Genomic DNA, 23,115 nt, shown 5'->3' with positions numbered 1-23,115 from the left:
TTAAAATATACTGGGAATCTGATTGAGTAGGTATCTGGTTTGGGTAAAAGAGTAAAAACTATCTGCTACTGAAAAGAAACTCAGCATCTTTAAATAATTTGATTCCTTTCTCAATTTCTAGCATGTATAGAAAATACGATTCAACTAGAATAAAGACTGAAGAAGAAGCCTTTTCAAGTAAGAGATGCTTAGAGTGGTTCTACGAATATGCTGGTAAGGTCCTCGCTTATACTATCTAATACTGATCCTCATGAAAATAAGGAATACCTTAGGGGAGATTAAAGAAGTTTAAAATGTGTACTTTTCTAATGTGGTTTCTGTGCTGTCTCTTCCTGTTTGAGGGAGGGAACATAGTCGAAACAAATCACCAAATGTCCTATTTATAGCCAGCAGCTAAGCCAAAGAATTCAGAACACTAGAACGGAACTGAAAAGATGAATGCACTTGGGAGAAATACTCTGGATTGCTAGGAAACCTGTTTAGAATGCTGGTAGTGGGTGATGATTTGGTTTGTATATCAAAGTTAAAATAAGCTTTGCTTGCTTTGAACCTTTTTGTGCAATGGAATTTCTTATATTAAGTGTCTGTTTTGAAAGATCATTTGGTGGAGAATGTTTGTTTTGTCATTTAAAATGTCTTAAGTTCAGTCCTGTTTTTTGCAGCTGACAGTTAACTGGTTGGATAATATAATACTGGAGTCTAGGGGTTGTTTGTCACTGTAGCTGTGCGTGGTGTAAAAAGAAAAAGGAATATGTCCAGATAAGTTTGAGCTCAAGGCTCTTTTACTTTTCCTCTTCACCTTATTTCAGGCCCTCTCCTGCCCTATCAACTTGACAATTTCAGCCACTTTCAGACCGATTTTCGTATCATGTGTCTCTGCTCCCAGCTAGGTTTCACGCACCTTCCGTTGTCTCATTTAAAAAACAAAACAAAAACAAAAAACTGAACAGGTAGATCATACACATCATTCCCTAACAATCCACTCCAGCTTCGCCCCCTGCTGAAAAATCCCTGCTACCTATATATGGGTTGAAAGACATCTGACTCACTGCCGTCCCCTTACCTGGAGGGTTTTTTCTCCACTTTTCCATCTGACAGCTGTGCTGTACATCTTCTGAGCCCCTTAATTTGCTTAATAGCCTTCTTTGTACTTAACACAGCACAGGACAGTTTTCATAACTAGTTCTGATACTCTTTTATTGGAGGTCAAAGTGAGGGTTCCTCCTATGGCCTGATCTTGCCACCCCTCCCACCCCTCCCACCTCTCCCCACCCCTCCCCACCCCTCCCCACCCCCACCTGACCCTAGCCCTTCTCTAATAACAGCCTTGCCTTTTTGGCCACAGAAGTTGTTGTAGGGGCTGACGGGTTACCTAGGCCAGGCCGACAGATAAAATTTCCCAGGATTTTCAGATTGAAGCTGGGAGGGAGAAGGGCTTCTTTCTCTTCGGGTGGAAGGTTTGAAAGGACGCGATCCTGATTCCTGTAGGTCTTTGGTTTTGTGAGCTACCCCAGTATCTTTCTAATGAATTCTTCTTTATTACTTGAACTAGTTTGAGCTAGATTTTGTTTGCAGGCACGGACATTAGTATAAACACTTAAGGCAGTATTAGAATGTGTGTGTTCCCATGTTTATATCATGAGAATACGAATCTTTTGAAGACATTTCGTGTCCCTAGGAAAAAAGGGTGGCACTTTTCCAGCTGTTTGACATATGGGTACTGAATGAAGAGTTTTCTCATATTCGTATCACCTTGATTATGAAAGTTTTTTGCTTTCTTATCTTGGTTCACATTTATTTTTATGAAATGTGTTATGAAAAGGAAGTTTTATTTTTTTAGTTCTTTTAAAATATAATTTATTGTCAAATTGGTTTCCATACAACACCCAGTGCTCATCCCAACAAGTGCCCTCCTCCCTGCCCATCACCCACTTTCCCCTCTCCCCCACCCCCCATCTACCCTTAATTTGTTCTCAGTCCTTAAGAGCCTCTTACGGTTTGTCTCCCTCCTTCTCTGTAACATTTTTTCCCCCCTTCCCCTCCCCCCTGGTCTTCTGTTAAGTTTCTCAGGATCCACATATGAGTGAAAACATATGGTATCTCTGCCTGACTTATTTCTCTGCCTGACTTATTTCACTTAATACCCTCCATTCCATCCACGTTGCTGCAAATGGCCAGATTTCATTCTTTCTCATTGCCAAGTAGTATTCCATTGTATATATAAACCACATTTTCTTTATCCATTCGTCAGTTGATGGACATTTAGGCTCTTTCCATAATTTGGCTACTGTTGAAAGTGCTGCTATAAACATTGGGGTACAGGTGCCCCTATGTATCAGCACTCCTGTATCCTTTGGGTAGATTCCTAGCAGTGCTATTGCTAGGTCATAGGGTAGATTTATTTTTAATTTTTTGAGGAACCTCCACACTGTTTTCCAGAGCGGCTGCACCAGTTTACATTCCCATCAACAGTGCAAGAAGGTTCCCATTTCTCCACATCCTCGCCAGCATCTATAGTCTCCTGATTTGTTCATTTTAGCCACTCTGACCAGCGTGAGGTGATATCTCATTGTAGTTTTGATTTGTATTTCCCTGATGATGAGTGACATTTAGCATCTTGTCAGTGTGTCTGTTGGTGAAAAGGAGGTATTAAACAGACAAAAAGTATACTTAATCCCACCATTGTAGCACAGCTATTTTGATTTTTTGTGTGGATGTGTCTTCGTTTACAAGCAAACATAATTTTTCCATGGCACGATCACATTTCTGTTTCCTTTAAAAAGAGAGCAGTCTACAGTTTTCCTTTTTGTTTGCTTTTCTCTGGCTCAGGAAGGTGACATTTGGGATAAAGGTTAAGCCACAGTTTTTAGGATCCTGGAGATCCCTGCCAGGTGGTTCCTTGCAGTTCATCCCTGCAAAAAGTGTTTGTGGGTGTGGCCATCCCTATTTTTACCAAGCACCCCCCCTTTTCTTCTTTTCCTGTATCAATAGGGAAAATGCCTTGAAAGTGGAAATAATTAAGAGCCCCAACTGACACCCACTTCACTTTTAATATCGAACCACATGAATAAAAACTGTAGATCATTATTATTTTAGAAAAACCAATGGTGAAATGACCCGGGGTGACTGTCAGGTTGTGCTGTAGGATGAGTCTGTAGGCCACAGGCCCCCTGGATGCTAGAATGAGGAAGGCTTCACAAGCTGTGGGGAATCCTGTTTCCTTAGAAAAAAGTCAGCTGGTGTGGGCCGACTCCCTGCACTTTAATCCAGAGTGAATGGAGGGGTGGGTAGAGGCCTTGGAAGTGGAGCTGCTTCACATGGATGCCGCCTTGTTCTTCCCAGAGTTCTCCATTCCACTCCTTACCCTGCCTCCACCATCCATGGCTCCTGCAGCCTGAGCCCCTCTCCTCCCAGCTTTGGCCCAGCCAGTTAACCCCAGCCCTCCTTTACACATTCTAGGATGCAGCCTCCCACCTTTTAGAATCCCTGTCAACTCCATTTCTGGTTCTCAGAGATTTAATACGGAAACTTACTCCACTGGGGGCTCCTCCTGTTCTCTGTGGTTACAGGTTTACACCCTTCTGTGCTTTGATTACCTTAGTTCTCTGTGACTTTAGAAAGGATTGGTTCCATCTGAAACTGGGGCTCCATTTCTTTTCATTAGAATGAAAATAACCAGTTTTACATAATATACAATTTACCTAATAACTCCCACTTTCTGAAATATATCTAAGAATAAGGAATTAAGCCAAATATACCCGTGCCAACATTGACTTCAAAGTTACACTAAATCTCACATAGGTAGATCGTGAAAGTTCTCTAGGTCTTGACTGTAGGCCCTTAGTTTCTGTTTTTGATTAAGTTCCATGATAGAATTGTTTTTTGGTTTACTAAAATGAGATCAGGGACCCAGGAGCAGGTGCTGAGTGACCAAGTGGTCTGTCAGCAAAGGAAGAGATGTTAAAAAGGGACAGTGTGGCCTTGTTCGCCTCAGGGATGCAGTGTGGTGTCATTATGGAAACCTTATCGTGAGGGTCTTGGGCCATCGTTAAAAAGGTCACATATATTTTTTATGGGCCCCTGCTTAAAATGGCAGGGAAAGTGGGAGGACCACTTTTTCCTAGAGTGTTGTCAGTATATCTGTCTTCTGAACGTATCTTCAGTGTCTCATTACCAGGACATTCCACAGCTTAGGATTTTAGATATAACTTCTTAAAATCCTCTCCTTCTTCACTTCTAACCCGCCTTGTGTTAGCCAGTTACATATTCAGAATTCTCAATTCTTAATTTTAGAATTAAGATTGGTCAATTTTACAGGTGGATTATAAGTTTAGTATAAATACAGTCAAAATCCCAAATAACAGTGTGATTACAGCTAAATCTAACTGTGTGTGTGGGAAAGATAATGGCAAAAAAAGAAACGTTGTTTTAAGAAGCAGAATTGTGGGTATTTAAAAGATATGGAAAAGCTTGTTGATTAACAAGCTATATTTTACTGTTTTTAGGATAAAATACTACTTTTGGCAGAGTCATGCCTTTGCAAATCATATGGTTAAAAACTTGCTCTTTAAAAACACAGATGCACACTCTATACACTGTATATGCTGTATATTAACTAACTTGACGATAAGTTATATTTAAAAAAACAAAAAAATAAAATTAATTTCACCTATTTCTTTTTACTTTTGAACATGGCTACTAGAAAGCTTTAAATCACATATGTTGTCTACAGTATTATTTCTGTTGAATAGCATTGAGATAGAAAGGCTGAATGATATAAAGTCAATGTAATAGGTAAAAAATAACAATGGAAAATAAAAACATAGACGCAGGTGCATACAAGTAATATGACAGTGGCATTGCACAGAATCTGGAAGAAAAGAGAAAAGCATGGAGAACTTAACATTACTCCTGCACAGTATACCTCAGCAAACGTCCTTTGAGGGCTTGCTGGGGTGACACACTCCACCCATTTTCTTGTGCAGCAAACAGACAAACTGAGAAGCATTGTCTTTAGGATGAACGCTGGCAGAGAGAGGCATCAGTGGCCAGGTTTGGAGGGCGGATGAGGGGGAGTAAGCCGGGACCCACCCAGGTCTTGTGCACAGACGGGGAAGGCAGGTGGCTCTTGAGATTCTAGAATAGGTTACAGTGGGGGCGCCTGAGTGTCTCAGTTGGTTAAAAATCCAGGTCATGAATTGGGCTCAGGTCAAGATCCCAGGGCCATGAGATTGAACCCCGCCTTGGGCTTCGTACTGGATATGGAACCTGCTTGAGATTCTTTCTCCCTCTCAGCCCCTTCCCCGCTCGCATGCGCACACTAGCACTCACTCTCAAAAGAAAAAAAAAAAGGTTATGGGGAAAGAGCTTTTTTAAATCAGGAGGAATGGAAACCAAAGACAGGAATTTTAAAAGAATTGTAAAGTAACTTTTTCTTTCAAATCTGCAACTACCTCCCAGGGAGTCCTCTCAGTAGGTACCAAAAAAAGGCATCTGTTCCTAAAAATAAAACCTCTTAGCACAATAGGAATAGGTGAATATTTCCTTATGAGAATAATTATTCTTTGATCTCCTAGCCAAAATTCTTTCTTAGTAGTAGAATAATAAAAAAACAATGAAACATACACACATACATGCAGTGGAGTAAGGTTAGAAGAGTCCGCTAACAAAGTAGATGTATAGACATTCCCACGGGAAGGTTACAGGCGTACTCAGTGACAAAAGCCAGGTATAGGATTCATAGGCATAGCGTGAACCCCTGCGTGTAGATAAATTTAAAACTGATTTCATTGTATATTTGCACATACATAAATATAAGCACAAAGGTCTCAGGACACATGTCTGACTGGTAAGGAAAGGGAGAAAACGGTTTTCTCTTTTTAGTTTATTTTGCTCTGACTTTGCCTATATGAGTATTTTGCTATGTGGACGCATTACTGTGTCATTCGTATAATATGTGCATGTGGGCACACATGGGTATATGCACTCTCAAAGCCAAAGCTAGCAGCCTATCAAATGATAACATGCAAAATGTATTTCCATTTTTGAGTGGAAAATGAGAAAAGCATGCTCACTCTTGGATTGCTTATTTGCCATTGTTTTGGAAATTATTAGCCAGTGTGATTAGACAAAAGGAAGAAAGAAGGGGCATAAATAATTGGAAAGGAGGATGGGGCACCTGAGTGGCTCAGTCAGTTGAGCATCCGACTCTTGATTTTAGCTTAGGTCATGATCCCAGGGTCAGGGGATCAAGCCCCGCTGTCGAGTGCGTGCACTCTCTCTCTCTCAGAGATAAAAAATAATAAAAATAAATAGCTAAAAATAAATAAATAATTGGGAAGGAGTAGGCAAAAATGATCATTTGTTGGAAATGAAATGATTAAATTCTACCTGGAAAGCCACAGAGAAATTTCATTGACACTTAGAAACAGCAAATAAATATGTATACATTATATGCATGTAGAATTCTATAAACGAGTTATTTTGGGAAAGCTGCTTACAGGAATTTTTAATAAATGGTTGTCTCTGAGGAGTAAGGAGGGGTTGGAGGGGAAACTTGCTTTGTAAATTTTTTCACTTTCACTTTTAAATGAAATTTTGTATCATGTTTATGTGTTAATGTAGCAAAAAATAAGTAGCTTAAAAATGAAGTAATCTTCTTTGAATAACTTTTATTATCTTAATATTTAATATTTAAATATTATTTAAATATTTCAGTATTTAAACTTTTATTTGAATAATAGCTATTCCCCTAATAATCAAGATAAGACAATTAGGAATACTTGGACAAACGTAAAATAAAAGGAGAAAATAGAAAACCCCAGAAAAAGGTAACAGATTGGAAAATATGAAACAAAACATTTTGTAACAAAACAGCACATTTGTGATTACAAGGGAAATAAAGCATGCAAAAAAAGTATTTGCTGTGGCCAGATTACAAGGAAAGGGCTTGAGTGTGACTTTAGGGGAGCCAAGGATTTGAAGCAGAGGAATGACATAAGACTTTCCAACAAGCCCTCTAGGTGATTTTAATATTTATCCTTTGTTGAGGACAACCACTTTATACATTTATTGTGGTTTATATATTACTATTTTAAGATTATATTTTTAAGTAATCTCTACACCCAGCGTGGGGCTTGAATTTGCAACCCAGAGATCAAGAGTCGCCCGCTCCACTGACCGAGCCAGCCAGGCCCTCCTGTTTATTATTTTGTATTGAAATTACTCCTGGGGCACCTGGCTTGCTTGGTGGTGGGGCACGTGACTCTTGATCTTGGGGTTGTGAGTCCAGGCCCCATGTTGGATGTAGAGATTACTTTAAAAAAATAATAAAATCTTTCTCAAATTCCACATATGAATGAAACCATATGATATCTGTCTTTCTCTAACTTATTTCGCTTAGCATAATACACTCTAGTTCCATCCACGTTGTTGCAAATGGCAAGATTTCATTCTTTTTTGTCACTGAGTAGTATCCCATTGTGTGTGTGTGTGTGTGTGTGTGTGTGTGTGTGTGTACGTATATATACACGCGTATATACGCATATATACATATATGGACGTATACATACTACATCTTTATCCATTTATCAGTCAATGGACACTTGGGCTCTTTCCATAATTTGGCTATTGTTGATAGTGCTGCTGTAAACATTGAGGTGCATGTGCCCCTTTGAATCAGCATTTTTGTATCCTTTGGGTAAATTCCTAGTAGTGCAATTGCTAGGTTGTAGGGTAGTTCTGTTTCTAAGTTTTTGAGGAACTTTGAGGAACCTCCATGCCGTTTTCCAAAGTGGCTACCGCAGTTTGCATTTCCACCAACAGTGCTAAAGGGTTTCCCTTTCTCTGCATACAAAACTCAACAGATTAATATGCAGGAAGGGAAGGAAAAATAAGATAAAAACAGAGACGGAGGCAAACCGTAAGAGACTCTTAAATACAGAGAACAAACTGAGGGTTGCTGGCAAGGAGGTGGTAGGGGATATGTGAAATGGGTGATGGGCATTAAGGAGGGGACTGTTCAGGATGAGCATTGGGTGTCACATGTAAGAAGTGAATCGATGGGTTCTACTCCTGAAGCCAAGACTGCACTGACTGTTAACGAACTTGAATTAAAAAAAAAAAAAAAATCTTTAAAAAATAAAAAAAGAAATTACTCAATACTCGGTCTTCCTGGAGGGCAGGGACCATGTTTTCTTAATCTTTAGCAGTTACGACAGTCTATGGCTTCAGTAAATGTTACCTGAGTGAAACCGAGATCTATTGAGGAGTGGATGCTGCAGGACCACTGGATCTAGAGGCTGTAGAAAGGTTGTAGAGTGGTTCCTGTCTTCAGGTATTCATTCATTTATTTATTCAATAAATTTTATAAAAGCAGCTGCTCCTTGCCAGGTGGTATGCTGAGGTTACACAAGAACTACAATAGCTCTTACTTTTGAGGGATTAGAGGGAAAGGCAGATGAGCTGGGACTTAACACAGATGTGCTAAGTGTGAGAGAACCACTCCTAGCATTGCTGGGGTCACAGAGGACCGCCCCTCCCAGCCTCTGCAGGTGGGAGTCAGGAAGAGCGGGAGGGCTCCCGTCTGCTTTCCCCTTAAAGACTGAATGAGTTGGCCAGATAACATGGGGAAGGGAGAGGAAGATGGGCCGAGGCCAGAAAGAACAGTCTGGTATTGGGTGTGTGGCAGGACCTGTGTGCAGAGCAAACCATAGGTAAGTATTTCTGGGTCTCAGTTTTTATGCATTTAATAATATTTATTGATTCATTTATTTTCGAGAAACTTGATTTAAAGGTGGAAAGATAGGAGGCTGAAGAGGAAAGGAGGCACTAGATCATTGAGAACCTTATTTGGTAAGGTTGAGACTTTGGACTTTATCTTCAGGTGGTGGGAGCCATTGAAGGATTTTAAGCCAGCCTGGGATTTGTGTTTGGGATGGCTCCTTTAGGCAGCTGTGTGGAGGAGGGGCTGGAGGGTACAGGGCTATGGAGTTAGGGAGATCCTGGGGAGACCGCTGTGGTCATCTGAGTGAGAGAATAAAGTCTGAGCAGGTCAGCACGGGATAAGGTACAATTAAGTGTTTGGCAGGAAAAACGGACAGTACACTCGGTAATTGACTGGATGTGGAGAGTGTAAGAGAAGGGAAGAGTCCAGAGTGACTCCCAGGTTTCTGTTTCTGCTGGTGCCACCAGTGGGACAGAGTACAGGAGGATAAGCAGGCTTGGCATGGACAGATGGTCCTTCTCCGTGAGGTGACGGCTGAAAATGTGAAATGCAGGAAGAGGCTTGGGACAGAAGCTGAGTTTAGCTGTGGCAGTGAAACAGCAGGTGGGGTAGCCGGGCAGTAATGTGGTAGACAGTCCAAAACTACAGGGGGAAAGTGTGGGCCTGGAAACTCGAGCATGGTTGAAGCTTGGGCGAAGGTGCAGAATGGACCAGACGAGGGTTAAAGATGGAACCCTGCCCATGAAATCTAACAAGCTGGGAGAAGCGAAGGAACACATTAAGAAGCCAGAGGAGGAGAGAAGTGGGAGGGAAACCGGAGGGAGGGTACTTCTGCGAGCCGTGGGAGGAGGCAGATTTTGCAAAGAATTGCTTCAGAGTTTCAGATACCACAGAAAGGTCAGATAAAATAAAGATCCGACTGTCGATTAGATTTGGCAGGTAAGGTGTTATTGGTGACCTTGGCAAGAAGTTTCAGGAGAGAGAGAGAGGAACAGAAACCAAATTGCAGTGGTTGAAGAAGGAGCAGGAGGTCAAGTGGAGATGGACCATGCAGGCGGTTCTTTTGGGAAGAAGCAGAGCTGAGGCCCGAGGAGGAAGAGGCTTTATGGCCTTACCAGGAACAAAAAGACTACTGGCTTTTCTTCTATGTAAAAGAAATGATTATGTTATTTCCCAGTTAATTTTATAAAGAACATTGTGTGGTTCTCTGCTATGTTTCCAAAAATTATTACCAAAATCAGGCAGAGCTGTACGCTACTTTAAAGAAGCAAAGTGGCCTTATCTTCAGACAAAAATTATGTGTAGCCTCTGTCCGTAGGTCGAAAGGCATGGCAATACATTGACAGATGATTGTGCAGAGCCGAATCCTTTAAAGAAGTAACTGAAATTCCCGAATATTTTTCGCTTTACGCTTGGTGATTTCTTTTTTTCAGAAAAGAGTTCTGGCCTGTAGGTATTATTTGATTTTCGTTTATTTTAATAATAAATATTTCAGCAGTGTAATATCACTGTAGTAATAATCATGTACGTGGTCAGATTTAATTTATGTAAGATTGCATTTCATCGCAGGTACTGATGATATTGTAGGTCCTGAAGGCATGGAGAAATTTTGCGAAGACATTGGTGTTGAACCAGAAAATGTAAGTCTAGCCTATTAAGTTGGGCAAATCGGTTGATTATTTTTCTTGTCTTTTGTCCCTTGACAAATAAAGCAACAGTAAAGAAGGAATGGTGTGTTAGTTTTGTGAGGCAATCTAAGAAACAAGTTCCAATTCTAATTGGATTTCTAAGCAAAATTTTTTTGTTTTAATTGGCATGGTGTAACTAGTCAGTCATGTTTTCCTCTTGTTTGTTTCTTGTATCTAAAAGGTACGATAGTAAAGTAATTAAACTAGATGTTTAGAAAATGTTATGGGCATGTGTACCTCCCGTGAGAGATGAGCTGGGGGGGCCGAGTCATAGTCTATTCTGTACCTTTGTCCCCCTCCCTAGTTGTTCAGCATAATGTAGAGTTTGTCCAGATTTTTGAGTAATTATTCATAGGGGTTTGGAATAAGTTGTAATTATCAAGAATCTTTCATAGCTCTTTCACTTCCGATTAAATTTAACTCAGGGATTGCTTTTTAGTATAAAGGCCTTAAGTATTTCCTTTAAAAAATTTTTTTGAGAAGTTATTTTATATGCTTAATTATTTTTCCCAACTCTTATCGTCATGTTATTGTTGAATATTTTTTTCCTGTTCCTACATAATCTCTCTTACACTAAAATGAAAAGTTATGCTCATACAGGTGCCCTGGTTCATTAACTATGCAGTTTAATATTGCATTAGCCTCCAATTTAACAAATATGTCTAAGGTCCTAGATGAGTTTATGATGGGGAAGAGATCACAAGAGATCATCCCCCTCGTATAGACTCTTCTTGGAAGATAGGTGCTGCCCATGCACATATGTCATGCTCTTAAAACTGGAAATTAAGACTTCACACTTTGGGGGCGCCTGGGTGGCTCAGTCGGTTGAGCGTCCGACTCTTGGTTTCAGCTCAGGTCATGATCTCACGGTTTGTGAGCTTGAGCCCCGCATCAGGCTCCGTGCTGGCAGAGAGGAACTTGCTTGGGATTCTCTCTCACCCCCTCTCTCTGCCCCTCCCCCAGTCGCTCTCTCTGTCTCTCTCTCAAAAATAAATAAATAAACTTTAAAAAATTAAAAAAAAAAACAACTCTAAAGACTTCACACTTCATTCTTAAAACTTTTCTTACCCTTGACATTTGTATGCCTCTGTCCTCTCCCAACTCCCTCCAACACCTTACATTTTCTAAAGAGCTTTTTGCTCATTACATGGATTTTTGTCTTGTAGTTTTTATTTTAATGTGATCTAGTTCAGTATCTTAATGAACTATTCATTGGGGCGCCTGGGTGGCGCAGTCGGTTAAGCGTCCGACTTCAGCCAGGTCACGATCTCGCGGTCCGTGAGTTCGAGCCCCGCGTCAGGCTCTGGGCTGATGGCTCGGAGCCTGGAGCCTGTTTCCGATTCTGTGTCTCCCTCTCTCTCTGCCCCTCCCCCGTTCATGCTCTGTCTCTCTCTGTCCCAAAAATAAATAAAAAACGTTGAAAAAAAAAATTTAAAAAAAAAAATTAAAAAAAATAAAATAAAAAAATAAAAAGCTAATGAACTATTCATTTTGGTATAAAGGTTTGGGGAGAACTGCCAGTAGTATTTTGTCTGATCTTGCCCATAGACTAGTCATAAGCATAGAAAAGAACACTTCAGGGGCACTTGGTGGCTCAGTTGGTTGGACGTCCGACTTTGGCTCAGGTCATGATCTCGTGGTTTGTGGGTTTGAGCCCCTTGGCAGGTTCTGTGCTGAAAGTTCAGAGCCTGTAGCCTGCTTCGGATTCTGTGTCTCCCTCTCTCTCTGCTCCTCCCCTGCTCGTGCTCTGTCTCTCTGTCTCTCTCAAAAATAAACAAACATTTTTTTAAAAAGATTAAAAAAAAACAACAACACTGGCTTATGAAAGAAGTTTCCTGATGACAGCTGGGCCAATGTTGGCAGAGTGTTTTCTGGACTGAATAATAAGAGGGGCAAGAGTGAGTTGGACCTGAGAACAGACCCAAAGCTTCTCTCCCTCTCTCTCTTAAATTTTTATTTAGTTTTGGGAGAGCGCAAGCTGGGGAGGGACACAGGATGGGGACGGGATCCGAAACAAACTTTGCGCTGACAGGCTGACAGCAGCAAGCCTGATGTGGGACTCGAACTCACGAACCACAAGATCATGACGTGAGCCAAAATTGGATGCTCGACCAACTGAGCTACCAAGGTGCCCCAGACCCAAAGGTTCTGCCCAGGGGACTGTCATCAGCATGTGATCAGAGGTGGGCAACAGGGCCGGAAAGGGAGGAGATTGGGAGGCCAGGGTCAGGCTGCAGGTGTGAGAGGCACTGTCTGAACATTTATTCTCAGAGGCCCGGAGGCCTGTCAGGTGGGAGGGAGGGCTGGTGTTGATTCTAACTGAAGAAAGGCACAGTTCTTCAAATAGCAGTACTCCGTAACAGAGAGCTGCTGTTATTATCCTTTTGGGGGGCAATGGTGTCCCTTAGTCTCCTCTTAGGAATAGAACTAGACTTAACATGTTGAATCACATTGAAGATGAGGAAACTGAATTCAGAAGATTATTCTAAAGTATTTATTACTGTACTTCAGTTCTAAGCTGCCATTAATAGAAGTTGTATATCATCACTAAGAAAGAAAAAATGTTGCTAAATAAACTCTGATATGCATCCATTTGGAATGCATCCCAATTTCAGAAATGTTAACATTTGAAAAATAAGAAGTAAAATTGTTTTTAAAGCCTTGTCCTCATTGTTGAGTTAGCACTTTCAAATACTTTAAAGTACTTAAAACCTTCACCTTGCCTGATACTTATAGCCTAGGAAATTTAAGCAGGTTTGTAAAATTCAAATCTACTGTCATTTACTATGGCCACAGCAAAACCTTTTGTTTGCCTAATTAGCTTCCTTATTAGCTACCATAAGAAAAGTCCATTTTGTGTAAAGAAATACTCATCGTGAATATCTACTTTGACTTTTTAGCCACATTTCATGCATACTTGTGTGTGTTTCTGTGCCCTAACCATTTTTTTTTTTTAATTTAACAAGTGTTTATGTGGAACTTTAAATCTTTCTTATTGAGCATTTAGTATATATATTGTTTGAGAACATAGGAAGTTTGAGTTCTAGAATGTGGGTTAGGGGCGCCTGGGTGGCTCAGGCGTTGAGCCTCTGACTCTTGATTTTGGCTCAGGTCATGCTCCACATCCGGCTCAGTGCTGACCATTCAGAGGCCACTTGGGATTCTGTCTCTCTTCTCTGCCCCTTCCATGTGCACACGTGCTCTCTTTCTCTCTCTCTCTCTCAAAATAGTTTTTTTAAAACTGAAAATGGGGGTTATTTCACCTAGGTAAATTGTTATGTGGGAGTCAGAATTCCAAGAAAAGCTGAGGGATGAGGGGAAATCCACTAATGTGTAAATATTTGGAAGAACATGTGTGCTCTTTTGGGGAAGTTTAGGTCTCTTAAGTTAAAAAATTTTTAACGTAGGGGCGCCTGGGTGGCTCAGTCAGTTGAGCTTACAGCTTCGGCTCAGGTCATGATCTTGTGGTTTGTGGGTTTGAGCCCCGTGTTGGGTTCCATGCCGACAGCTCAGAGTCTGGAGCGTGCTTCAGATTCTGTGTCTTGTCTCCCTCTCTCTCTGTCCCTCACCTGTTCATGCTCTGTCTCTCTCTGTCTCAAAAATAAATAAACATTAAAAAAAACTAAAAAAAATTTTTTTAACCTATTAAGCAATGCTGTTTTGTGATGGTGTGCATATGTAGAAACATTGGTTTACTAATCAGTGCTAGTAATCTACCTAGTAATCTAGATTGTTTAATCTAAAAAACCTAGTGACTTTAAAAATTGGTATGTACTGATTTAATTGAGATTTGATGAAAGGGCTTAGAGATTCAGTGGGTTCTCACTGCTAATCACTTCTAACATGGAAAACCATAGAGTCAGCATCAAGAGAAAGCTTTTCATTAATCTTGCAGCTATAAATTAGACAAAGCTGGACATTTTTAGTCCACAAGCTAGCTTGCTGGCAAACGCAAGGACCGACTTTCTGAACCTCCTAAATAGTATTGTTCTGCAGTACTTAATTTGTGTAGTGGCTTTCAGAGGCCAATTAAATCATCTGGAGTGATTTCTAATTGACTGCTTGCCTTACTTTTTTCATGTTACATCATCCCGATTCCTTTTACCACCGTCGCCATCTGACCCAGTGGGGCACGTGGGTGATAGATTAATGGTTGGGTTGGTTCTTCCAGCCGTCGAAATGAAGCCTTCAGGTCCTGTGTAAAGAAATCAAATTAGCTGCCAAATGTGGAACATGCTAGTCCCTGGCCAATTTTCACAGGTCTATTTTCTTACCATTGATTTTTTGTTTGTTTGTTTGTTTGTTTGTTTTGTTACAACAAATGGAGATGTAGCCATTTAGCAGTGAATATGTGATCCCCAGGTCAGGACTTGGATGTCCGTTAGGTGTGGACAATGTCCTGAGGCACACAGTCCCACAGAGTGGCAGGATGGTCCTCGGAAATCCCTGTCCCTCTTCTTTACCCTCTTCTTGGATGGATGGCCTCAGCTCTTTCCCTCTGCAGAGCCCTGGATAGTTGGAAGCTAGATGCGCTTTTGAAATGTAATTTTGTCTTTACTCCTTCAGGTGTTTATTAAACTCGCTGGCAGTATCTCTGTGTCATCTTTTCTCTAAAGCAGCTAAGTGACAAGCAGTGCCATAAACTAGAGTTGTTACAGTTCCTGATGCCTACAGAGTTTCAGAAGATTCACTAAAAGCAAGAGTGGCGCCCCGCTGAGAAGTGATTGGGTCACTCATCCTGTGCTCATTCCAGGCACAGCGCTATTTAAGTGGGATGTGGGGCCACTTCACAATAATTTTCTTCAGTGTGTATAGTTCAGCTCACGAACACTAATGTATTTGTGGTACAGCTGCATTATTGTGTATGACTCACCACTTGCCTTTTTATTTTTCAGCCCTCTGATCTACAGCTTGCTCTTTTCACTAAATCTTGGAGATTGTTCCCTGTTTGTACTGATAACTCTACTTCATTTGTCTTAATGGCAGCATAGTATTCCTTTGCATAGAAAGTATTCAGCAAGGAAGTATATACTTAGTCCCTGATTAATGTTGGGTTGTTCTCAGTCTTTTGCTGCTATAAATAATTCTGCAGAAAATATTGTTGAATATACATCTTTGTGTTCGTGCACAGGTATAAGTTATAATATAACTTTCCTTAAGTGGAATTGCTGAGTCAAACACTGGTTTTAATTTTGATAAATACTGCAGAATTGCCCTGTGGAGAGGTTAATGGCTTTACATTTCCACCATTCTGCATCATAAGAGTTCATGTCTCCCCAAGCCCTTGTCAGCAGATGAATTACCAAACTTTTGGATGTTTCCCAGCCTAGAACTCATTTTTGAAGTTACCCTGTTGATATTTCCGTGACTAAACTGCGGCGAGCAGAAGCATTTGGAGAGTTGTTAATATGATTAATTACTGAGATCTGTCGTTCTGATTTGATTGGTCTGTTTTTTTGTTTGTTTTTATACAGGTAGTTATGCTTGTCCTAGCTTGGAAATTGGATGCACAAAACATGGGTTATTTTACTCTGCAGGAATGGTTAAAAGGAATGACTTCTCTACAGTAAGTCCCGCGGCTGCCCTGGTCGGGAGGCGGGGTGGCGTCCTTGCACTCCCCAGCTGGCTGCCTCCTCCCTGGCGGGTCAGGAGCCTGGGTTGGGTGACTGCAGGAAAGCCGGGTGATCTGGCAAACTTCACCTGTGGCTGTAGGTGTAAAGGCCAAATCCCATTTTCATGATGAAGAGAAGACAGTATGCATGAAGTTTTGCAATTATAATTTTTATATAATGTGTATTGTTTATTTTAGTATTCTTCTAGAGCAGAGCTGCCCAATAGAAAATAGACCAGCCTCTCCTCTTCTCACAGATGTGAGCTACATATGTAATTTTAAATTTTCTAGCCGTCCCATTAAAAAAAAAGTTAAAAGAAACAGGTAAAGTTAATTTTAATATATTTTATTCAACTCCAGATATCCAAAATATTATTATTCAGACATATAATCAATATTTTCAAAATTTATGAGCTGTTGTACATTCTTTTTTTCATATTAAGTCTTCAAAATCTGGTACATATTTTACATTTATGATCCCTCTCAGTTTGCATTAACTGCATTTCAAGTGCTTGATGGCCATGTGTGTCTAGTGACTGTCATATTAGCACAGGTTCAGAGCTTAAAAAGCAAAGGCCTATCAGCATCTGGTTTACAGTTAGGGAGAAAAAGTTGACTGAAGTTTAACTTATAAATGAAAATATGTATTTTATATATTCTGATTTTACCTTTGGGCAAAATTGGAACTTCATTACTCCAGTGGTTAAAAAATAATAATAAAGAGTCTATTTGTGTTACCCAGAATGAGAAAAAAAACAGTGGTTTTATGTGTTCATTGTGTGTGTGTGTGTACACAAAGTTTCATTCAAGTAAACAGTTGTTACTCTGTATTCTGAATTGAAGGATACAGTTGAGATGGGTAAGTAAATATTTCAGTGGTACCTGAAGATGAAGAGCAGATTATTAACACAGTAACTTTGATCTACGGAATGACTCTTTTTTTTTTTTTTTTACTTTTCCTAGGAATAATAGACTTTGACATGTACTGGATTGAAATTGGAGTGGAAATGGTTTTATGGTTTTATTCAAATAATTTTGGAATTTGCCAAAATTGTTATCCATTTGTTATTGATAACAATGCTTTATTTGCACCATGCTTTAGTAGTTCATAAGTCATTTTGCTGCTTTTCCATTTGAGCCTCACGGCTGCCTTCCTTGTGAGGAAGACAAATCAGGCTTTATCCTGCACATTTTACAAATGAGGAAACTGAGGCTTAGAAGGGACACATGGGATACATGATGTGTTAAAGTAAGTGGCAGAAATGGGAAGAAAACCCAAGACTTCTGATTTTTTTTTTTTTTTTAATGTTTATTTTGAGAGAGAGCACAAGCAAGCAGGGGAGTAGTAGAGAGAGAGGGAGAGAGAGAATCCCAGGCAGGCTCCACACTCAGCACAGAGCCCGACGTGGGGTTTGATCGTAACCGGAGATCATGACCTGAGCCAAGTCAAGAGTTGGATGCTTAACTGACTGAACCACCCAGGTGCCCCAAGACTTCTGATTCTTAAGTCGCATTCTTCCTTTAACAACTGTTGTCTGATGGCAAATGAGTTTTAGATAAAGCCATACACTTTCCTGTCATCATGCTCTAGAATTTTAGGGTTAAGTCCTCTGAAATCTCTTTAAAAATTATGCTTGTCATGTTGGGAACATCTCCTTAACAATTTTAAGTCTACTGACTTTCACTGTTTCCCCCCCTGCCTTTCCTAACTGCCTTCTGAATACAGCACATAATGGCTGCACTTTTTAAAGGGGGGCCCGTGTAATGATGAATGCATGGCCATATCAAGATTTTATTTCAAGCCTTCAGAGGAGGCACCATTAGTATGTTTCGGGCACATTTTCATTTGTCTTAAGAGGCTATAATATCCATTTTTAAGTAATTCTAGATTATTTTTTACATTTGCCTTTACAAAAGAATGTTACACACTGCCGGGCCTTTCCCTTGCGTTTTGAGGGCCACACCACCTGGGAAGTATGCAGTTACCTGGGAAGTATGCAGTTTCCTGGGAGGTCTATGTAAGTTCAGGGAGGGCAGAGGGGAATTGCAGGGACCCCACCCCGTAGGTTCTTTGTTGGGAACCCTGCTTGCCACTCAGTGTGACACACACGGGGGCAGTTGGGTTCCTCTAGGGTACTGCCACTTGGTCCTTGTAGTTCAAGATGAGGTGACAAGCTGGGTCCACTCTAAGGGCAGGGAGGAGCCTGCTTTCTTCTTGTGTGATACGAAACTCGGAGACTGGTTTCCTCATCAATGAGGAAGAGATCATTACTCAGAACAACCTTTAAGGTTCTCTATAGTTCAGAATAGTCGAATTGCAAGTTTTAAGAACCTCCACTCCCCCTCCCTTAACCTCCCTAGATTCATTTGTTCAGCAAGTGTTTGGATGGCAGCGATGTGCCAACTGCAGTATTCTACATCCTGGGGAAATAAAACTCACGAGCAAGACAGTCCTTTTGGGGCAGGGGCTCAGAAGCAAAGTTCAGCCAAAAGATCCAAAAATAATAAGGCCACTTCTCTTTATGCTTCTCGAATTGATTACATAAATACTGTATTTGTAAGGCGTCCACACCCGGTAAATAAGAATACTCAGAGACGAATATGCTCTAGAGATAGAAAGTAGTCTGTCTACTGAATTGCCTGTTTTGTCTTCTAGTTTGGATTTTTGTCTTTTTTGCCCTTTTTTGGTTTCATTAAACCTGTCCAGTGAAGTGTTTTGAGCTCAATCTGGAATTAAAGTGTATGTGGCAATCCCTGTATTTATAATAGAATATTCGATTAAGATGCTAAGTTTGAAGAAAATGGTTACTGGACAGAGGGAGTGGAGACTATGCTCCGCTGCTCCCTGGGTGTCTCTGGCAGCACGTCTAGAACCAGGAAAGGGAAGTGATGCTCTGTGACTCCCACCTGGGCTCTCAGAACTCCATCTCCTGGACACTGGGGAGGGGAGCGAGCTGTGTGCAAGCCCCACCAGGGCCAGTGTTTTGGAAGTGCTGGAAGGCGTGACGGAGGGCATCTGGCGGGGGTGGGGGGGCCGATATGTTCATTCCACGTTCTGTAGCTCATTCTCAGTCAGGAGAAGGCACAACTCATTTCAGTGGACTGTTTGTTCTATCGCCTTGTTCCAACACGTGGGTTTAAGGTTACTTCTAATGAATCAAACTTACAAAGCTGTTTAAGCTAAACAAAAGTGTGTTAGACTTGTAGCTTACTTTGCATAGAAGTGAGGATTGGCTGGAAAAATACCTTTGGCTAAGTGAAGGGGTGAAGGCCTTTCCCCAGGGAATGGAGAACTCCTTTTGGTTTTAACCTTTGGTGCTTATTGTCCCGATTTCTGGTGCTTCTGAATCTGTAACAGGAGCAGAAGTCACGGAAGAAATGATCTCACAATATGGCCACGTTTTGTTTTGGAAAACGGTGCTCTTGAGCGGTGTGGCACTATGTCACTCAGAAACTAACAGGAGTTTTCTTACGTGTGATACACTGGAAAGCAGGGGTGGGGAGGGGGGAGGGGGCAGGGGGGAGGCTGAAGATGTGGCTGCTTCCTGAAGTCCCAGGCTGGTTTGCTTCAACTTCCCGACAAGCCAGTTTCTTCACTTGATCTTGTTGAGTGGCCACTAGATGGCAACCTGTAGTTCGGACCGGGTGACTCAGAGGCGTGTTCCCTGCTGGGGGTCACTCCAGAGGCTCTGTGGGTCAGGGCCCTCCCCCCCCTTTTTAAAAAAAAAAAACAAAAAAACGTTTATGTATTATTGAGAGACACAGCATGAGCATTGGATGGGCAGAGAGAGGAGGAGACACAGAATACGAAGCAGGCTCTGAGCCATCGGCACAGAGCCTGATGCAGGGCTCCAATTCACAAACCGCAAGATCATGACCTGAGTTGAAGTGGGATGCTTAACCTACCGAGCCACCCAGGCGCCCTGGGGCAGGGCCCCTTTTAAAGCAGATTAAACTCTTTATTGATGGTAATAGCTCTGACATGTGTAACTGTCTTTATTACATACGTAAAGTGAAAATTTTACTTTGGTATTTTATGCTTTATACTCCAGACAGGAGATCTGAGCGTCTTAAGACAAATGAAAACGTCTTTCAGGGGACATCTTTTGCCAGGGTGGCAGCTAGACTCCCAGGCATGCTAACGAACTTCCATTTTGCCTTGCGGTTCTACCCAAAGACTCATGGCTACATTATTTTCTTTTAGCTATGTAGCAGATGTCTAAGTGAGTGCTCTCTGCCCTTGAATCTGTTGAAACAGACATCTGTTCTTCTTCCTCTCATTGGACAGGACTAAACTAACCCCCCTGCCAAAATCTGGCCAATTTCCTGTGGCTTTGGTCCTTAACCTTCCTTTCCAGTGAAGAGGAGAGACCTCGGCCTTAAATGTTTCGGGGTTAGCTGGTCTCTCTCCTCTTTGACCCTCTGCCATATTATTAATAAAGTATCATTAGTTATTTATGTATACAGTAAAAAATCAAACCATACAGTAGAGTCCCCAGTGCAGAGAAGGCCCTGCTCCCTTCCTGCCTCCTAGACTCCAACTTCCTGCTTTCTCGTGTGCCCTGTTAGCTTCTACCAGCCCTCTTTTGGGGGTTGGTGCTAGATCTCTAACTAGGCTATCGGCATCTCTCTTTTTTTTCTTCCCCAGCCTTTCTCCACAGAGATTCAGAGTGAATTTTTCAAGATGCAAGCCTGATTGTGGTCTCTCCCATGGTTGGAGGTAGCTTCCAGTGTTTCTAGGATTCAATTTAAAAAACAAAAAACAGTATGGACCACAAAACCCTTTATGGCCTGGCCTCACCTCCCTTTCAGCCTTATCCTGGAACCACTTCCCCTCTTACTCTCTTCTGTTTGGTCACAGTGGGTTTCTTTAGTCTTTGAGCTTGGCATGCTCCCTTCTGCCACTGGGCCTTTGCGCATGCTGTTCCTTTTATCTGGAAAACCCTCTGCTCCAGAAATATCCTGTTTCTGCTCTCAGCCATTAGCTAACATTTCAGTCCCTTAAAGAAGCCTTTTCTGACTTCTTAAAACAGTTTTTTTTTTTTTTTAACATTTATTCATTTTTGAGAAACAGAGCACAAGCAGGGGAGGGGCAGAGAGAGAGGGAGACACAGAATCAGAAGCAGGCTCCAAGCTCTGAGCTGTCGGCACAGAGCCGGACGCGGGGCTCGAACTCACGAACTGGGAGATCATGACCTGAGCCGCAGTCAGATGCCCAACCGACTGAGCCACCCACGCCCCTGCCTTTTCTGACTTCTAAAACAGTCTAATTGTTATCTTTTTTAGTTTTCAAACATCCGGAAGAAATACAGCACATTCTAAATTGTTGTAGATTCATAGAAGTGAAACATTTACTCTAATTTTTGACTTTTAGGTATTTTATTATCTCAGTAGATTATGGGGGAATATTTTGTAGTTAGCTACAAAAAGAAACCTTTACAAATTTATTGCTAAAGATAGATCAGTGTGCTGATCTATGATGTGAACGTATGAACGGTGTTTTAGTTTATAAAGTATATAAACTGTTTACGTTGATAATACTTTTACTGTGTATTACTTATGCTTAGTGGTAGGTGAAAGCCCTACAGGGGAACACAAGAAAGCACGTCCAGCATTGAAAAGCTTTGATTTTGCTGATGGAAATGGTGACTCTTGGTTCTCATTTTTAAGGGCTAGATATGAGGAACAGAAAATTAGTTTGTAAAATTAGCCAATCAGTCTGCTTCCTTAGGAAGAATAAACAGTGTGTCCCTTACCTGTAAAAACAGGTTTTCATCACCAAAGCTCCCTGGAGATATAGCTGATTTCAAGTCTAGGGTAGAGAAAGTACAAGGTGAGCTGGAATATCTTGTACCATAAGCAAGGACGTGCTCAGAGACTGGTGGCACATGTCAGAAGGACACTGGCACCAGCTTGAATGGGCCACTGCCCAAATGAGGACGATTTGTGCACCAAAAAGAATAAAGGCAGTAAAAGATTGTAACACTGAATAAAAAGCAAAAATCCTTAAGTCCGGAAAATGCAAAAGGTGGTGAGTAGAACTCTTCTTTATAGAATAACTTCAGCCGGTAAGGGTGATAGAGTCAGAAAAATCACCGTTTTGCATCTTCAAATGTAACGTCGATTCGGGTGGTATCACCAGTGGAGGCTAAAACCACCGGATGGAAGGTTGTTCGGGAACAAGATTCACAGTCTCAAGATATCATCCCATAGATTACATACTGTTTCAGAGGAGGGAAAATACCTGTTCGTGGAGAATCTGGGGGATGTTACCTTAACTGAATGAGTCCATTTACCGTGACTCCTAATGGGACAGACTGACGTTACAAGTCCTCTCGTGGGGTGCACTGAGAAGGGCCTCACAAGCAGTGTTGTCATAACCATTTAGCTTAAGTATAATCAGAGGGAAATTATCTGACAAACGGAGATTCTACAAAACAACCGTTCTCAAAAATGGCATTGTCAAGAAAGAAGAGAGGTGACACCCTTCTGGAGACTAAGGAGATATGACACCTAAAAGCAATACGTGAGCCTTGATTGGATCCTGGATCAAGAAAAAGCATCTGTGAAGAAAATTGAGGGAACACTGGGGAACTTTGTATATGGGTTGTATATTAGCTAAGAAAGTTTACACTGATAGAATATTAGGAGTGATGATGGTATTTAAGTGTTTAGGAGTGAAGTGTCATCATGTTAGTAAGTTACTTTCAAGTGGTACAGAAAAAAGTGCACATGAGAGCACAAATGTGACAATGTGTGTTATGAACTGAGGGGATGGGTATATGAGTGCTTGTTCATTATTCTTTCCGTTTTTCTGTACATTTGAAATTTTTAAAAATCAAAAACGTAGGGAAATGGGTCATCATGAATGTGTTGCAACTCCAGGGTTTTATTGTCTTTTGGTATTCTGTTTCATGTTACTGCCCCAGTTAAGTAAAAAACTCAGGTTATAATTTGCCTTTATTCTGTTTTTCTAGATGTGATACAACAGAAAAACTCAGAAATACTTTGGATTACTTAAGATCATTATTAAATGATTCTACAAACTTTAAACTTATTTACAGATATGCATTTGACTTTGCACGGGTGAG

At 41.1% G+C, this 23,115-nt stretch overlaps 1 protein-coding gene across 12 annotated transcripts in view; it reads left to right on the top strand.

Moving 5' to 3' along the window:
* The window catches only part of DCUN1D4 (defective in cullin neddylation 1 domain containing 4), an 85,704-nt gene that overhangs the window by 44,478 nt on the left and 18,111 nt on the right, over positions 1 to 23,115 (top strand). For 11 of the 12 annotated variants that reach the window (XM_086705083.1, XM_086705082.1, XM_086705081.1 and 8 more), the window contains 4 exons: positions 122 to 213; positions 10,295 to 10,365; positions 15,888 to 15,979; positions 23,002 to 23,110. In XM_086705083.1, coding sequence (XP_086561209.1) covers positions 122 to 213; positions 10,295 to 10,365; positions 15,888 to 15,979; positions 23,002 to 23,110 — 364 coding nt within the window. Of the gene's footprint in view, positions 1 to 121; positions 214 to 10,152; positions 10,175 to 10,294; positions 10,366 to 15,887; positions 15,980 to 23,001; positions 23,111 to 23,115 lie in introns of those variants that run through there. The other variant, XM_086705090.1, reaches the window with a different exon arrangement.

The sequence above is a fragment of the Puma concolor genome, chromosome B1, assembly GCF_028749965.1.
Source record: "Puma concolor isolate L17-30 chromosome B1, mPumCon1.1.hap2, whole genome shotgun sequence".
Taxonomy (NCBI): domain Eukaryota; kingdom Metazoa; phylum Chordata; class Mammalia; order Carnivora; family Felidae; genus Puma; species Puma concolor.
This window is presented reverse-complemented; position numbering and strand designations above follow the sequence as displayed.